This window comes from Caretta caretta, chromosome 1, assembly GCF_965140235.1.
Source record: "Caretta caretta isolate rCarCar2 chromosome 1, rCarCar1.hap1, whole genome shotgun sequence".
Taxonomy (NCBI): Eukaryota; Metazoa; Chordata; order Testudines; family Cheloniidae; genus Caretta; species Caretta caretta.
Genome location: NC_134206.1, coordinates 185,574,108 through 185,591,995, shown reverse-complemented (window position 1 = coordinate 185,591,995; position 17,888 = coordinate 185,574,108). Strand labels below are relative to the sequence as shown.

The following is a 17,888-nucleotide window of genomic DNA, read 5'->3' as shown; positions in this document are numbered from 1 at the left end:
CTGGACACTTGCTGTGGTGGTGGCCACACACCTCTGGGCTTTGGGTGGTGGGACCCTTCTTCCCAGCGTCAGCTCCCCGTCAGGTTAAGATCCCTCTCCCAGTCGGGCCTGCAAGGACCCTTGGCTGGGTGTGTCTTTCTGTGCTGGGCCCTTTGCCCAGGATGCCCTCTTGGCTGACCCTAGCTGCTCACCACACCTGGCTCTGTGGCTGCAGCTCTGCTCCCAGCACAGGTTCTGCTCTCCCTGGGCTGTGTCTCTGGCTCTGGTTGCTGCAGCTCTCCCCCAGGACAGGTCTGCTCTGTGGTCTGCTTCTGTAACTCTGCTCCCAGCTCTGAACTGCTTCCTGGGCTGCTTTTCTGGCCCCTCTGGCTGGCACGGCTCTGCTCCCCAGCTCAGCTCAGGCCCCTGCTCTCTCCTTAGCTCGGCCCCACTCTGTCTGACCCAGGCAATTCCAGCTCACACGGAGGACAGGACCCCCCTGGCCTCCTGACTCCCTGATTAGCTTGCCCGCCCCCTCAATCAGGCTGAGCTGGAGCATTGGCCTCTCCTCATTGCCCCTGGGGACTGTCAGTCTCAGGTCCTGATTTCCCATCGACCCTTCCCCTTTTGGTACTGGGAGTTAGCCAACCAAAACACCCCCACTGAATGTTAGTAAGGGGTCAACGGTCGCTTTATACAAGCAATATAGCTTACGCTACTAATAAAATGCCCCGTATTAGAATGTAGACAATGTATTCCATAAACTCAGTATTCAGGAACAAGTAGTACGTGTTTCAAGTGCTGATAAAAATGCTTCTAAGGATGAAATATTGAAATACGCAAGCAAAGTAATTGTTCACCAGCATTATATGACTGCTTCCAAGACACTGTCTAAAGAGCTAAACCTCTTGTTGCCTTCATAATGATAGCTGGAACTTAAATGCAGACTTTACCTTTGTCACAGAACATCTTATAAGATGTTATAAGATCTTATAAGATGCACTATAAGGTGGATAGAAAGTTGGCTAGATTGTCGGGCTCAACGGGTAGTGATCAATGGCTCCATGTCTAGTTGGCAGCCGGTGTCAAGTGGAGTGCCCCAGGGGTCGGTGCTGGGGCCGGCTTTGTTCAATATCTTCATAAATGATCTGGAGGATGGTGTGGATTGCACTCTCAGCAAATTTGCGGATGATACTAAACTGGGAGGAGTGGTAGGTACGCTGGAGGGCAGGGATAGGATACAGAGGGACCTAGGCAAATTGGAGGATTGGGCCAAAAGAAATCTGATGAGGTTCAATAAGGATAAGTGCAGGGTCCTGCACTTAGGACGGAAGAACCCAATGCACAGCTACAGACTAGGGACCGAATGGCTAGGCAGCAGTTCTGCGGAAAAGGACCTAGGGGTGACAGTGGACGAGAAGCTGGATATGAGTCAGCAGTGTGCCCTTGTTGCCAAGAAGGCCAATGGCATTTTGGGATGTATAAGTAGGGGCATAGCAAGCAGATCGAGGGACGTGATCGTCCCCCTCTATTCGACATTGGTGAGGCCTCATCTGGAGTACTGTGTCCAGTTTTGGGCCCCACACTACAAGAAGGATGTGGATAAATTGGAAAGAGTCCAGCGAAGGGCAACAAAAATGATTAGGGGTCTGGAACACATGACTTATGAGGAAAGGCTGAGGGAACTGGGATTGTTTAGTCTGCAGAAGAGAAGAATGAGGGGGGATTTGATTGCTGCTTTCAACTATCTGAGAGGTGGTTCCAGAAAGGATGGTTCTAGACTATTCTCAGTGGTAGAAGAGGACAGGACAAGGAGCAATGGTCTCAAGTTGCAGTGGGGGAGGTTTAGGTTGGATATTAGGAAAAACTTTTTCACTAGGAGGGTGGTGAAACACTGGAATGGAGGTGGTAGAATCTCCTTCCTTAGAAGTTTTTAAGGTCAGGCTTGACAAAGGTCAGGCTAGACATCCTGGCTGGGATGATTTAATTGGGGATTGGTCCTGCTTTGAGCAGGGGGTTGGACTAGATGACCTCCTGAGGTCCCTTCCAACCCTGATATTCTATGATTCTATGATCTTGTGTCTTATATTAAAGAACAATGTCAATGAAATTTAAGGCTATATTAATGTTTTCACATAAGCCCAATTTTTACTGTAAATGATTTGTGAGGGAATATTGGCTTTAGGTTTTTAATTGGAAATGAAGAACACGCAAAGTAGCTTCCAAATCTAAGTAGTTTCATTTAATCATGAGGGTTTTCTGCTTTCTAGAAGATGCATCCTTTAGGATTTTGTTAATCAAAGATTCTAGATGTATGGTGACCAGCTTTTGTGGCACTGTGGTCTCTCATGACTAAGCACCCACACATCCTATCTGAAGTATTGCCAACACCGTGCTCAAAAATCATGAGCCATGGCCTCCAAAATCATGAGATTTGGCAAAAATAATATGCTTTGGGTGCTCTTTATTAGGGCTGATAGAAAATGTTCCATTGAAGCTGTTTGACAGAAAATTGGGTTTTCAACTAAACAAAACTTTTTGCAAAAAGTATCTACTTTCCACAGAAATTTTGGGAGTTGTAGTTTGGCTGTCTCATGTCCTTACTCGCCTCTATGAGCTGGGCTCCCTGGTTAGATGTTATCTCCTACGATGCACTGCCTCCCCCCACCGAGCAGGGAAACAGTGATGCCTCACAGAAGGTGTAGTACAGTTAGGGAGCCTCACCTATAGGGGAGAATGGGAGCATGAGGAAACTGAACTACACTTCCCATAAGGCAGCACAGTGGCATTTCCAAATCAAAATATGTTGGATTTTGATTTTTCACCAAAAACTCAAAATTATCTGAGGTGTGGGGGAGTCCAAATAGCTTTTACTTTTTTATTCACCTTCTGGGGTTTGAGTCTTTGGGGTGCACTTGCGTTATGTTTTCAAATGTTTCTCCACAACCATGATGGCTAAAAACTTTTTTTTTTAATGACCGCTGAGATTCTCGCTTAATCATCTTCCTCTATGAGCAGGGGCTTTAAGAAAAACACCAAATATCCCAGACCTCAAGGTAAAATCATGAGCTTTGGCAACATTATAACTGGGACTAATGGTCCCAAATCTTTGTGGCTCTAGACTTGCAGACTTGGAATATCCAATTCCTCTACTCCTGTTCCGTGAAGTACTTCAAACTACCCCTGTATAAGGAAGATGATTATCTGATGAAGTTAAAGGAGTGAGCTCAATAATTGAATAATTTGCAAAAAAAGCTATTCCTGGCTGACCTGAATTGACAGATTTGCTTAGAATAATGATATTAAGAATTAATTATATATATTTAAAATAAAAATGTTCAAAGTTAAGGATATAGGGAGGATAAGATACCTGGTAGATGCATAAAAAGTTAATTTGGCTTCATGGGGTTGGTGCCAGTAATCTAGGTCTAATTTAGGTCTGTTTTTTATTAAACTTTTGCAGTTTAAAGGTGAATTAAATTTTTCAATATCCCTTGTTTATAAGGAGCTTGTTGAATTAGGCAGAGATCTGTACTGCAGTGATATAGAGAAATGAATTTACATATGCTCTATTTGGCTCTGCAAGGTATAAGTTGTACAAATGAATTTTGAAAGAAAGCCTCCGTGTCCCAGCCAAATTCCTGAAAAACTATCCAAGAACAGAAAACAGATCTGTGTATAAAAGGCTGGGATCTTTTAAAATAAATGTTGGCCTCTTCAGTTTAACTTTGTGCATATTAAATGCACACACATGCAGCCTACTAGAACTTCCCTTGGTATAAATCTGCATAGATCATTGAAATCAATGGAAATGTGCTGATTTACCCAAGCTAAGGATCTGGTTCCATGTGTGGAGACTGTAGTGCCATGTGATAAACTGCATTTATCCCATAGACCCTGTTGCACTCCGCCCACTGATCCACCTCACTTGGATTGCTCTTTAAGAAAAGAAAAGCTGCCAGAGAAATGTTGCTTTTCTCCCCCCTCACAATATGGAATTTCTCCTCCAACTATTAATTAAGTTCCATTGACTTTGGTGGATCACAATCTACTGACATAAGTAAAGGGCTGCAAGATCCTAGATCCTGGGTGCTTTTTTGCAGGCTGCTGCATAACTGCCTAGAGTCTGAACTATGTTTCTATGCTGCTGTTGCAAAGCGCTTCCAAAAGAAATGCATGCATTCTGGATTCCCACAGGTAAAACATCCTTTGTTAATCTGTCCTTTTCAAACCCAGGCCTGCTGAGATCCAGAAGAACTTGTGTTTATATTGTAGACTGTACAAAATTTGGCCTCCATATCCAATTTCTTAGGGTTTTTTTACATTTATTTTTATATGTCAGCAAGCTAAGCCATGTGGGATTCTAAGTGAGAGTGTGTGTGTGTGTGTGTGTGTGTGTGTAAGTAAGTGAAACAAACAAATGGCTTGGAAACAGTCTGCCTCTCCAGTGTTGCCAGCTCTCACAATTTTTGTTTTTATTGCAAGTCTTGCAATATTTGATGTTCTCCTCAAAGCTCTAGCTCCTGGAGTGAATTATATGAGCATCTCAGCTTTCATTTTTTGAAAAAAGGCAAATTTCTAAACCTCATGGTTACAGTGAAACACATGAAAACATTACCAGAGTGTACCCCAAAGACTCAAAAGCCAGAAGGCAAATAAGAACCCCCAAACGTATTAAGTTTTAAATCTCATGATTTTTTTGTGATGGCTAACTCATGACTGATCACTCGAGGTTGGCAGTACTGCTTTCATATAATAGGTTTATCACAGTTAGGGAAAGCATCTGACAATTTTTGTATTGTGATCTCTGGGTAACCTGAGAGGAATGCTCACAATCAGTACTTGCTTTATCTAATATAAAGACAATTGCAAAACAGGTATGTAAAAAGATGTAATCAGAAAATTGTTTTAATATATACAGGTCACAATGCAAGCAGTATTACCCTTACTCACAAAAGAAAGAACGCTGCGTATGATTACTGTAGAAACATATGAACATAAGAACTGAATACAGAGGAAAACCCATTTCACTTTATGAAATTGAGGTCCATCTAGTGGACACAACACTGCATCACAACAGCAAAAACATTCATTACATTTTATTAGAGAGACAAGGTGGCTGACATTATGTCTTTTATTGGACCAATTTCTGTTGGTGAGAGAGACAAGCTTTTGAGCTACACAGAGCTCTTCTTCCAGAAGAAGGCTTCTTGAAGGAGCTCTGTGTAGCTCAAAAGTTTGTCTCTCTCACCAACAGAAATTGGTCCAATAAAAGATATTACCTCAGCCACCTTGTCTCTCGAATATGCTGGAATCAATATGGATACAACAACACTGAAAACTTTTAAGTTTTATTTTTAGTATTTTTTTAAAAATGAGATTTGTTTGTTTTTAACTCAAGATTAAGTTGTTCTGAAATTCTTGAAGCATTATGGAGGTTTTCCTCTGGTGCTATGCTTTCCTTTAATTTGCCTTTAACTCTTGAGAGACACATTCTGCCCTTGCACCTCAGTTTCATCCATGCAACCCCATGAAGTCAGCGCGATTTTCTCAAGTTCAGATAGAGGCAAAATTTGGCCTTCAGTCAGTTTCCTCCTTTTGAATTTATCACCAGAGTACATGTGGAAACATTGGGGTTGGTAATTTTCTTTGGGTATGTGAGAGAACTATGAAGCATGGACAAACTGAAGGTCCAACTTCCCATCCCTATGTATGTGGAACTCCCATTAACTTGAGTGGCATTCCACACACACAGAGTTTGATTTTTACAAACCAGTGTGAATACTTGTGTGCTTAAAGTTGAGAATATGTTTAAGTGCTTTGCTGGATCAGGACCAGAATGCTCAGCACCATCCAGGATCTGGACCCATGGACTTGTGCATGTCCAGCTTTTCTAATTAGTCCTTAACCTGTTCTTACACCACTTAGGGCTGCTCATCTCCTCCCGGTACTGTGATGACCAGTGCAGCAGTCTGGGAGCTGACCTTGTCTGTGAAGACCGAGGCAAAAAAGGCATTGAGTACTCCAGCTTTTTCCACATCATTTGTCACTAGGTTGCCTCCTGCATTCAGTAACGGGCCCACACTTTCCCTGACCTTCTTGTTGTTGCTGACATTGCTGTAGAAACCCTTCTTGTTACCCTTCACATCCCTTGCTAGCTGCAACTCCAATTGTGCTTTGGCCTTCCTGATTACACCCTTCATGCTTGAGCAATATTTTTATACTTCTCCCTAGTCATCTGTCCAAGTTTCCACTTCTTGTAAGCTTCCTTTTTGTGTTTAAGCTCACCGAAGATATCTCTGTTAAGCCAAGCTGGTCGTCTGCAATATTTACTATTCTTTCTGCACATTGGGATGATCTGTTCCTGTGCCCTCAATAAGGCTTCTGTAAGATACAGCCAGCTCTCCTGGCCTCCTTTCCCCCTCATATTAGCCTCCCAGAGGATCCTGCCCAACAGATCCCTGAGGGAGTCAGTCTGCTTTTCTGAAGTCCAGGGTCTGTATTCTGCTCCTCTCCTTTCTTCCTTTTGTCAGGATCCTGAACTCGACCATCTCATGATCACTGCTGCCCAGGTTGCCACCCACTTCTACTTCCCTTGCCAATTCTTCCTTGTTTCTGAGCAGCAGGTCAAGAGGAGCAGGACTTGTAGTTGGTTACAAGTTGGGTGAGTCCCGCACCGTGACAGAAAGATAAAGCAAGATGAAGCCAAAATAACTGATTTTCCCAGCGTGAGAGAGACATGGTTTCTAGACCACCTTCATCTTTCCAGAGCAGTATATCAACCTCTTCCTGTGCCCACAGCCCTGTTGCCTCAGCAAAACAGCCAGATTTATCACCCAGACCCTCATCACAGTACCTGACAATGTAAGCCATAGGACTGACAGATTTAGAAAGGTCCTGTTCAGTCCCCTCAGCCTGTAGTCTGGGACTGTGCCGCTGTGCACCCCTGACTCTCGCCCCTGCTTGCTGGGAGCTGATCAAAAAAACTAAGCAACAAGCTACAAGCCAAAAACTACCCAACAAGTAACTCACAAGCCAATTAAGCCAAAAACAAGCCCAATTTCTATGTTTTTTTGCAGGTTTGACATGTCTGCTCCTGTCGCAGGTGAGCAACTTTTATTTTCTACTTCTACCAGCTTGTGTTGTGACTTGATTACTAAGTAGGGTGCTAATCAAGATTAGTATTTAAAAAAGAAAAAGAAGATAGTGAATCTAATGCTCATGAAAATTGTGGTATTGACAATCCTGAAGAATTAAGTGCTTTCTTTATACAGAGAAGAGTTGCAGCATGAATTCTGGCTATGCAAGCTTCTTTACTCCACCCTATCAATCGGCTTCAGATCTCCAGGGCTGTAGTGAGATGTTAATTCAGGCTCCATGCTCAGGTTCATGAGAGCATATCTTTGCCTGTTAGGCCTTAGTTTTCATACTGATGCATGTTAAAACAAAAGCCCAAATGATCACTTGGTACCACCATACTCTATGTATTGTAATCTGTAAAGAGCTATGAATGTCCTTTTGGGATATGAGATGATAAACGAGCAAGTTATTATCAACATAAATTGTCAGAACTCTTGACTAATTTTCTCATGGCTCTTTCATGTGTACATTTTAAAATGACCACTACAACTGCCTTACAAAAACATTTATTTTAAAAAGAATTTTCATCTTTCTTCATGTCTCTTACAGTGTGAAAGGAAAAACAAGGGAAAGGATTTTTACACACTGCTCCTAATTTTTGGGCTTGTCAACAGATGTATTTTATTTTTGTTTCCATGACTTCTAAATAAGAGCTAATTTTAGGAGACTAACATTTGGTTGGAATGTGATTGTGTACACTTCTTTGGAGAGCATGTATGTGTAGTACAGATTTTTTTGTACTGGGCAATAAAATGAAAATGGTTATCCACATTTATGGCCAGATTCTGCTCACACAGTAGCACCTCATGTCACAAGTAGTTCCACTGATTTCAGAGGTAAAGTATTATTTAACATGATTAAAGGGATCAAAATATCATCCTTAATTAAGAACACCTGACACATTCAGAGACTGCAAAAGTCACTTGACGATCTCATATTTGTAATTTGCAGTGCTTCCTATAATATACCCTTATTTGTTTCCCCTCATTTCATTTCACGTCTGTGTATACTTTAGGTGGCAGAAGATCTTCTTAGTTTGGGCCAGAATCTGCCTCCCTTTACTCAGTCTCACGAGATAGAAAATTGAGAGGAAGGATGGTCCAGTGTGTAGGGTGATAGCATATGTTCCCTCTAATTTTTGACAGGCCGTTCACACAAAAAATGTCTTCTGTGCAAATTGTTGTGCTTCTGTGCAAATTTTTGTGCACGTGTGCGCAGGGTTTAGGATCTGTGTGTGCGTGCGCACACACGCACAGCTTAGAGGGAACAGTGGACTGGTAGCCTGGGACTAGGCACTCTATGGTCAATTCCCTGCTCTGACACTGCTTCCTGTGTGACCTGGACAGTCTGAGTCTCTCTGTGCCTCACCTCCCATGTCGTAAAATGGGGATAATAACACTTCCCTACCTAACAAGTTCCAATGCATTAACGATTGTGAGGTGCTCTGATTCTGTGGTGATGGGGGCCAGATAAGTAGCTAATCTTCCTCCTGTGGCAGGAGCCCCATTACTCACAATGTAGTAATACCTGGCAAACAAAGGACTATACTATTCAATGTGATAAAAGGGGCAGAATCTGCCCCTTCATTTTTAAAGGAATAACTTTCTGAACTAAATAGTGCTCCACTGCTCCTCCAGGCTCCAGCAGCAGCTGCTGCTCTTCCCACCGCCTGGTGGCAGAGGCTGGTTACTGCAGGTAACCAGACTTTAGGTGGCTGGTCAACAGTGCTGACCAGGCACTATCAGGTTCCCTTTTTGACCGAACAGCTGGCAACTCTAGTTTGGGTGCATGTCCTCAAACAATCAGACTGTTACAGGAGGCTTTTGGTATAGGTGTAATTTCTTAAGGAAGAAGAGGAGGGCTGTATTTCGTTAAGAAGCCAAGTAAAGAGAGAGAGAGAGAGAGAGAGAGCGTGTGTAAGGAGTGGCTGTGAATAATATGCATTCACTGGAGAATCCAATCCATAGCTGGAGAAACAGGCCTGATTTTCAGTTACTCTGGTCCTGCGCTTGGGGACAGAAGCCCCATCCTGGAGCCTGCTCAGTCCTGGTGTAAAGTTAAAGAGGCTGTAGAGGCACTCTTATTCAAGGCCTGCTTCCCGCGACCCCTTGAGAAACAGACAGTAGCCATAGTGCAGTGCACTCCAATCTCATCCACTGGGGTCTGGAAGCAGTGCTGGAGCCTTGGTGCCAGTCCTACACCAGCTGGGAGGCCCTCTGTGCAGGGGTTATTTTCAGGGATCTGTTTCTGGCCTCTCCTGCCAGAGAGTAGTACACAGGCTTAGCATAACTGAGAGTCAAGGTGTATGGGGTGGGAGAAATTCTTATTGAAGGATCTCACTTCCTATGAGAAGCTAAACAACCTGCATGATTTCAGCCCAGGCCTGGAACCAAGACCCTGACTACACCTCTGGTGTTGGGAAAGTCTCCTAACCCCATCAGCCTGCCTTTCTCCATCTAGAAAATGGGTGCAAAAGTATGTATTTCATAGTGTTGTTGATTATTTACATAATCATATTTTGAAGATATACATTACTATAAGTTCTAAGCATCGTTCATCTCTTTTTACACCACTCCCGTTCTGTGTGGGCTAACACTGGGAGGGTATTGTAGATAATGTGCAGCTCCTCTTATTAATAACTTAATAATAATAATAATAATAGATGATGGTAAATAGTTAAGAAGGATTGTTAGAGTAACTCTTCCCCTGCCAGACATACAAACTTCTCCAGAAGATGAGTAAACATGTAATAGCTAAACAGAAAACTGAACTCAGGAGATTACAAGAAACAGTTTTCATATAAACTGAAAGAAGGGTAACAATCATGACTATTGTGATGAAATCTAGAGTGGCAGTAAATGATGCTATTTATTATCCAGCTACTCTACTGCGTATGTTTGCTGAAAGCACAAATAAGAGGACATTTTGTTATGGGTAGTTAAGTGCATTTATAAACCTGCACTTTCCAGCAGCAAAACAACTTTCTTTACCTGCAGCATGTATAATCTGAAATGGAGAGTGGTACTTGATTTTAAAAATACTGCAGTGCTACCTGCAGTAAATATTTTCCATTTCTTAGGCCACTAGAAACTTCCCATCTATATAAGCTGGTCCATTCAGCAAAAGTTCTGCCATGTTCACTAATGACACCCCGAAAATACAATGAGCACTTCTAGCTAAATTTATACAGAAACCACTTGCAACAAGTGGAGAAAGAGAACAAAGAAAATGAATGTTTGTTTAAATGTTCACCAGGCAATTGCTTTTTTGCATAAAGAATGCTCTAAAGCAACCTAATTGGGAAAGGCCACACCTGTCACATTTGGCTATGATATTGTGTGATTGTGGTACTAATTTAGAGATAAAGTAGGAACACAAAAATGTTGCTATTTTTCTGCACACTGGGAGATGCAAATGCTAGATGGCAGCAAGCGTCAGTGAAGCCACTAGTTATCCATTAAGGAAACCCAGGAACCATTTATATTCAAAAACAGAAAGGGCCAGAATCTGATACCTTACTTACATTGAGTAGTTTCTTACTCTCTGAGCAGCTTCATAGTCACCAGTGGGACTAATTGCAGGATAAAGTGTTACTCAATATTATAAGGGCATCAGAATGTAGTCCACAGAACATTTAAGACCATATCTTCCCAGGCTTTTCAATCATGTTTTCAACACAACTGAACTATCAGATCATGTTAGCAACCAATGTAGCAACAGTTGGATCCAGGCCTCATGTGCTCCGAGTTCACACTCCATAGGCATAAACAACTTTTTTTATTTTTGGAGAAAGGGGTGAAAAAGGGGACTAGAGTTTTGTCTATGTCCATGCACTCATTGTAGCCATGGAGTTGGAAGATAGGTGGCTATAAGTCCCCTTTCTGCACCTGTGATCCCAGGTCAGTCAGGGACCAAAACAGCCCTTAGTCTTTCTTGGAACAGCCCTGAAGATGTTCTAAGTTAGGATAGCTGCAGATCTAATGGAGCACTATGCACTACTCCAACAGGCTCCCATGTGGCAGGGGGAGGGCAGGAGATATAGAACCAGCTACACCAGGTTCGCACCACTTGAGGATTCCCCTGTCAGATGAAATTCTCAGCCTCCCCTTTAGTGCAGCTCTTCAGTTACTTTGCATGACATCACCATCCAAAGCAGATGCAAGAGGGCCCAAAGATTCAGCCCATTGAGATTAAAGCATGTCTAATACACTAATATGAAAAAGATCTGCTGAAAAAAATCCAGTATAGATGGGTGGGCTTTGGAGTCAGATTCCACCTAGAAATTTATGTGCACAGCTCCCATTAAAGTCACTGAAAATTATTCACATCTCAGGGAGGAATTTGGACCTTTGACACAATTCCTTTTTTTCTTTGGGAGCCGAACATTTTCAGTGGTAATAGAGAATATTATAGCCAGGATAAATATAATGCAGTTGGGCACTAAAATGAGTAACAGTCCCTGCTCAGTTTGCTGAAGGTTGGCAGATGTGACAGTTTCTTGTGGCTTGAAGAAAGAAAGCTATTTACTGCAAGTAGCACTGCAGCCTTGCTTGTATCTCAAAAAGCAACCACCTTATAAAGGGGATTGATATTCATATGTGGGCAAGATCATCAGATGGTATGTATCAACATAGGTGCCACAATACATCGAGCCCACAGTCTGGCTGTAGTTTGGATGTTTTGTTGTCTTTGGAATTAAGTGTAAATAATATTTCATTAGCTTCTCTGTATGTCATATGCTTCACTATTAAAGGTGCTAAATTCCTGCCAGTCTCTGTCTGCAGGTTTTTGTCATTTCTAATTTTAAAAAGAATAAATAAAATTACTTGCCTTTCCATGAAGGACCTTTTTAACTGAACTAAATTTTATAATACCAGAATACACAAATGCACATGAAAGTAATTTCAGTTTGCAGTAATCATAAATTGTTACCATCTGATGGCTGTTTGGCCTATGCAGAATTAGCTGTTTGGTCTCTGGCCGTTTTGCAACGGACTCATGTTTACATCACAACAGGCACTAACAGGCCTCCTTACTGGTAATCTCAGCAAAGAGACAAAGGATTGAATGGAGACAGAAATGAGCTACCCTCTCACTTACAGGGTTTGATCCAGTGCCCATGGAATTCAATGGAAAGGCTTCTGTTGATTACACTGTATTGGATCATTTCCATAGTCCCTCGAGGTGCGGGTTGACAGACTGTAGTGAGCATTTTAGGGAAGCTTCCATCACCAATGCCTATGATGTATCTCTTTTGTGGATTAACAGAAGACTTTGATGATTCATCAATCCCAAGCATTACATTCAGTGAATGTTTGCATAGGTACTTATATCCCCTCTTCCTCCATTGTAATAGTAGCGGAGTGCCTCACAAATGTTAATGAATTCATTTTTTTCCCCCAACAATCCTGTGAGGTAGAGAAACATTCCTAAAATGGAGAACTGAGATATGAAGAAATTAACTTACGGCTTGCATACGGACATAGGGAAAGTTTATAGTGGAGGTAAGATTTGAACCTGGATCTGTCTGGGTCCTGGTGCAGTGCCTTAATCACAAAACCATACTTCCCCACTCTATAATGGAATTTGATTGGTGTTAGGTGCCTAGGCACCCTTGAAAATCCCACTGGGTGCTTAGTTGCATCTTTAGGCAAAGAAGAAGAGAGCATTTTTCAATGAAAACAAACAAACAACAAACTTCAACCAGCTCTAACTGTGGCTAATTATTTTTTTTTTCCTTTGGGCATCAACCAGAGATGTTCAACTTCATATCCCCTCCTGAAACCTCTTATGAGATGCAGTTGCCACAGAATGACTGCTGCATTCCACTCCAGGGGTGACAGTACTTCAGTGATGGGTGCATGAGCTCGATGTATGCACCTGGTGGGCAAAGTGCTTTGGGTTCCTTTGGGATAAAAGGGACTATGTAAATGAAAGGTGGTGGTGGTGGTGTGAATTTATTTGATCCTCTATTTCCCTTCTCTCCTTTTATGTAAGGACAGTTATCCTTTCCTTGTTTTCATTTTCTTCCGACATTGCATTTATTCTGATCTGCTCTCCTCATTTACTGAAAATGAAGAATGCTTTAAAATAACTGCTTGTTTACATTTTTTACTCAGAGTATAAAACTGTTGGTGTCATCGCTGATTATTAAGTAGTTATAGAATGCCAGTGGAAAGCTGAACCCAAGGAAGAGGTGGGGAAAAGATGCTTGCTGGTTGGTGTTGTTTTTAATTTCTGTGGAATTGTTATGGTACTCTGCTATATCTCCCCAGGAAGATAGTTGCAATGAGACAAACACTATTTAATTATATATGAAATATATTAAAATATTTGAAATATTAGTAACTACCTTCAAACAGTTATTTAGACACCTAAATAAGTGGTCTTGTCCTTAGAAATGCTAAGCACCCACACCTCCCAGTGGGAAAGACTCTTTTCAAAGCCTCTGTGAGGGACTTTGTCAAAGACTTTTGGAAAGTCCAAACAAACTATGCCAACTGTTTCTCATTTTTCTGCTATTTTCTTGTAGCCATCAAAGAATTGCAGTAGATGAAAGACCTGATTTTCCTTTATGGAAGCTGTGCAGATTTGTCCTATCACATTGTCTTAAACTGGTTGAAACAACATTTAAACATTATATCTGGTACCGAAGCAGGGCTTTCAGGTTTGTGTTTCCTAGGGTTGCCCTTAGCTGACTTTAATGAAGTTACACTGGGAATGAATCTGCCCTGTTGAATTTAGAAAACTAGAAGGTAGGATAAAGATCAATCAACATCACTGATGGGTTGTCATTTAAATCCTTTTCTATGTTAAAGAAGTTAATACTGGTGTAAAACCAGTGCATATCCCCATTTGATTTGATACACTGTATCATGGCTAAATTATTTTCATTAATGGTTTGATGCTGCTGATTGACATGATTCATCATGTCAAACATCTGCCTGCTAATGGTTCCATTCTGCTATTTGACATGAAGCATCATGTCACTGTTTTTCACCTTAAAAGAACCTCATGGAACTGAAATGATTCTGTCAAAAACAATATGGAATATGCAATAACTGAATATTTGAGCATTTTGGCATCTTGCAAAATAGTACATGTGTTTTACTTTCTTCTGTAAGCCTCCTGCATGCACTACATTTAGAAATCATTAAATTACTGTACTAGGCTGAAATATATCTTCCCTTGGTATAGTAAATTATATCATATTTTTTATTTTGGTCCAGTTCTGCTTTGAGAACCGGAATATCTTCTTCACAAACCTAGCAATCTATAGACACTGTATAAATACCACCATCCTCCTTAAGATATAATGTAGATAAGTACTGTTCACTCTCACTTTATCTGAAAGGTGAGGAGCTGCATTCTGCCTTAGCTGAAGCTTCTGATTAGTCTTCAAGGTTAGCACTCAGCAGAGCCCCTTTAATGAGATGTAGAAATTGTGAAAACTACTGTGGAGGGGGGAAAATTAAGTTTTATGACCAACAAATGAACTATTTAAAAATATATATAACTCCCTCAAGTCTGTAGGTCACTCCTGTCCAAAATAAAAGTCAAATCTCATTTGAGAAAATTTCCATATCTGTGAACCAGAATCTGAGTATGGTGACCCCAGTCCTGCAAACACTTTTATGCACCTTCTAACCTTTGTCCATGTTAACAGTCCCATTGCAGTCAAGTGATAAGAACCGAATGGGACTACTCACATGCATAAATGTAAGCACATATGTAAGTGTTTGCAGCATCTGGGACGTTATCATTAGCAGGCACAGCAAAGAACAATAACTCAGTGCATCTCAGTCACGCCTTACCTTGTTCTCTGTCTGGCAGATACATCTATGGCCTGACAACTCCTGTTCAGTTGGTGGGAGTCTCACTCATTGTAGATTCATTTTCAGTCAGTTTAGAGTTTCTCCTTCTAGGCACGAAGGATTTGAGAGTGTTATATTGAAACATTTTTAAAAAATCAAACCCCTGCCCCCCCAACCTCGCTCACTATAAATTATTCCAATGCTTCTGGAGGAGCCTTGGTATACATGACTATGAAACTAAAAGAAACCCTTCAAAGTAGCCCCTCTTCTGCCCTCCTCCTCCCAACCAAAGAATAACAAGTGCAATTAGAAGAAAGGTTCATATAAAAAGAAAATGCAGTAGAAAACAACTAATCTACAATGAAACCTAGACTAAGGGACACATTCATCTGGCTACCTTATGCCTCACACTACTTTAAAGTGTTCTAAAGGCTTCTAGTGCAATTTAGCTTCACTTATGTAAAGATCGCGTGTCCCACTTCTACTAGGTAACCAATTTTTGATGGACCACCAAGGTGGTGAATTATGAGGTTTCTCTTCACTTGTGCAGAGAGAGAAGCAATGCTCTCATCTGAACTGGCTGCCAGTGGGACCAGAGGGAAATGAGCTGATTGCAGGATGGAGCCCAAACTTTTCAGGGGAGGCACGGTAAAAATACTTTGCTAAGATACTACATCTTTGAACCTCCCTTTAAGAAATCACGTTCAGGCCAAAGGCAGACAGCACCTGACTACCAAGGTGTAGCCCCACTGCTAGCATCTCCCTGCAGATAGCGGGCAAGACTCCTGTCAGCTAGCTCCAATCCTCCTCCAGGTGCCACTGCCATCCTCTGGCGGCGTCTCTTAGGCTTCAGCGGCTGCAAGAGGACCCAGCGCCTCACAGGACCACAAACTGAAGAGGGGGCCGGTCACCCTTTCCGAGGACACGCCCCCTTTCTGGTCCACTCAGCTTCCGGCCCCGCTGTCCAGAAGCAAACTTGGCTCCAACCCGGAGGCAGCGGGGCGGAGTTTCGGGACTTTGGTTCCTTCTCCCCCTCCTGCGCTGGGCGCTGGCCATTGGCAGACCCCGGGGCTGCTCATTGTGTGTATGGTAATAAGCGGCTGCGGCGCTGTGCCCCGCTCCGGCTCCCCGGGGCTGCGCCGCCGCTGCCCTCGCCGTTCTGCGCCCAGCGCCGCCGCTGCCCCAGCTGCCCCGCCGCCGGGCTCCTGTATAAGGGTCGGAGCGGGACCCAGGGGGCTGCTGAAGATGAGGGCTCCGCCGCCTCCGTCCTCTCTGCAGAGCTCCGCGCTTCTGGCCGGCCGCCTGCCCGGGGAGAGCCCAGCCCAGCGCCCAGCAGCCGCGGCAGGGGGCCGCGCAGGGCAGCGGCGCAGGGAGTAGCTGCAGAGCGCTGGCGGCTCCCCTGCCCCCGCGGCCGCTGCCATGAGCTGCTCCGACGTGGTGCTGCACCATTCCCCGGCGGCGTGTGGGGCGCCCCAGTATCTGCCAAGCCCGGGGGCGGCAGCCGCGTATTGCCCCCTTCCTGCGCCCAGCCAGCAGGTGAGCCGCCGCTCTCCGCGGGGGCTCGGGCCGAGCGAAGCGGGGAGGAGCGCTGGCCCGGGCGTGGGTCGGGAGGGGCAGGGTGGGACTCCCTCGGGCCAGAGGAGCCGGAGCCGGGGTGCTGCGGGATCTCTCCATCGGAGCGGCAGCGCTGGGGGGAATCCAGCCAAAGGGGGCACCCTCTGGGCGGGCACTGTCAGGGCGCCTCGCTCGGGGACTTCCCTGCGGAGCCCCACCTGTCTGGAGGGGCAGAGGCAGAGCGGCGCGCCTGCAGCTGTGTGTGTGGACCATGCAGCGGGGCTGTCTCGGTGCACGGGGTGTTGGTGCGTGGAGGGAGTCTCCCTGCACCGCCCGTGCCTGTGTCCCGGCCGGGGCTGGTCGGCTCGTGAGTGGCACCGCCGCGTAGCTGCCGGGCTGTTCTCTGCGGTCCCGTGGGGACCGGCTCGCATCGCTGCGCCCCCACTCCCTGTGTTATTCCTCTGTCCCTAGCGCGGGGGCACCTTGCAAAGGACCAGGGAGCGCGGCTGGGCTGACTCTGGGATGGGGGCTGCGAGATGAGCGAGCGGGGTCTGCCATCCCCGCGGCGGGCAGCTCTCCAAGCCCCGGGGGCTGGCAGTGGGGGGCGCTTCCCCACGTCCTGCTGTCAGTTCACTGAGGGGAAGTTGCCAACCTGCGATGACAAGCAGGAGGGAGGAAGCGGCAGGCGTCAGGCTCCTGGGGTGAGTTTCCCTCGGATCCCGGGGCTTGGGCTTGGGCTGAGTCCGAGGGGACGGAGGCAGGGCGTGTCGGTTGCCTCCGGAGACCTTCGGAACCGAGACCTTGTGCTGATAGTGGACACATCGGGCAATCTGGAAAGGAAAGGGAATCGCTCCGGGTTGGTGAGAGAATCTCCGCAGGCTGCCCTGGCTTTGAGAGCAGGAGTGAGTTAGCTGGCAGGTTTTCACCAGTCTCGGGGAATGTACTTGGCACTCAATAGATATCAACGTGTGAAATATACATGACAAGCAAGCGGAGACGTTTAAGTCTCTCTTCAGAATATCTCGGGTGTAACATTGAGGGGAGGGGAGGTGAAGTAGGTGCTTAATTTGTAACGAAAGAGGTGCCGGGCTCAAGCTAAACACATTTTTTTTTTTTACTTTCGTAATTGAGGGAGCAAGCCCAGAGGTGTCGGGGCTCAGCCCTGGCAAATCCTGACAAAAATTAAGCCCTGGGCAGGTGTGTTTCAAAGAGACATCTTTTAGGAACTAGTGAGGCGGGTTTTTTTTAAGCCTAGAAAGTTATGTCTCATTTTAAAGGTGGGAGGAAGCCAATCTTTACCCCCTGTTCTCGTTTCCAGGCACACCCTAGTAAGCCCCATCCCACATAAGGTCTGCTGCTTTAAATAGAGTATTTTGTGTTTTAATGTTAATGGTTACTTGT

At 44.4% G+C, this 17,888-nt stretch overlaps 2 protein-coding genes across 4 annotated transcripts in view; one reads left to right on the top strand and one right to left on the bottom strand.

Moving 5' to 3' along the window:
* The window catches only part of CHMP2B (charged multivesicular body protein 2B), a 104,533-nt gene extending 89,560 nt beyond the window's left edge, over nt 1-14,973 (bottom strand). Inside the window, exon 1 of the mRNA XM_048869013.2 lies at nt 14,934-14,973. Within this exon, the coding sequence (XP_048724970.1) occupies nt 14,934-14,958 (25 nt within the window). The 5' untranslated portion in view covers nt 14,959-14,973. The remainder of the gene's footprint in view (nt 1-14,933) is intronic.
* Nucleotides 14,974-16,032: 1,059 nt separating this feature from the next.
* The window catches only part of VGLL3 (vestigial like family member 3), a 39,893-nt gene continuing 38,037 nt past the window's right edge, over nt 16,033-17,888 (top strand). For 2 of the 3 annotated variants that reach the window (XM_075117791.1, XM_048868982.2), the window contains exon 1: nt 16,033-16,469. In XM_075117791.1, the coding sequence (XP_074973892.1) occupies nt 16,353-16,469 (117 nt within the window). In that variant the 5' untranslated portion in view covers nt 16,033-16,352. Of the gene's footprint in view, nt 16,470-16,901; nt 17,189-17,888 lie in introns of those variants that run through there. The other variant, XM_048868971.2, reaches the window with a different exon arrangement.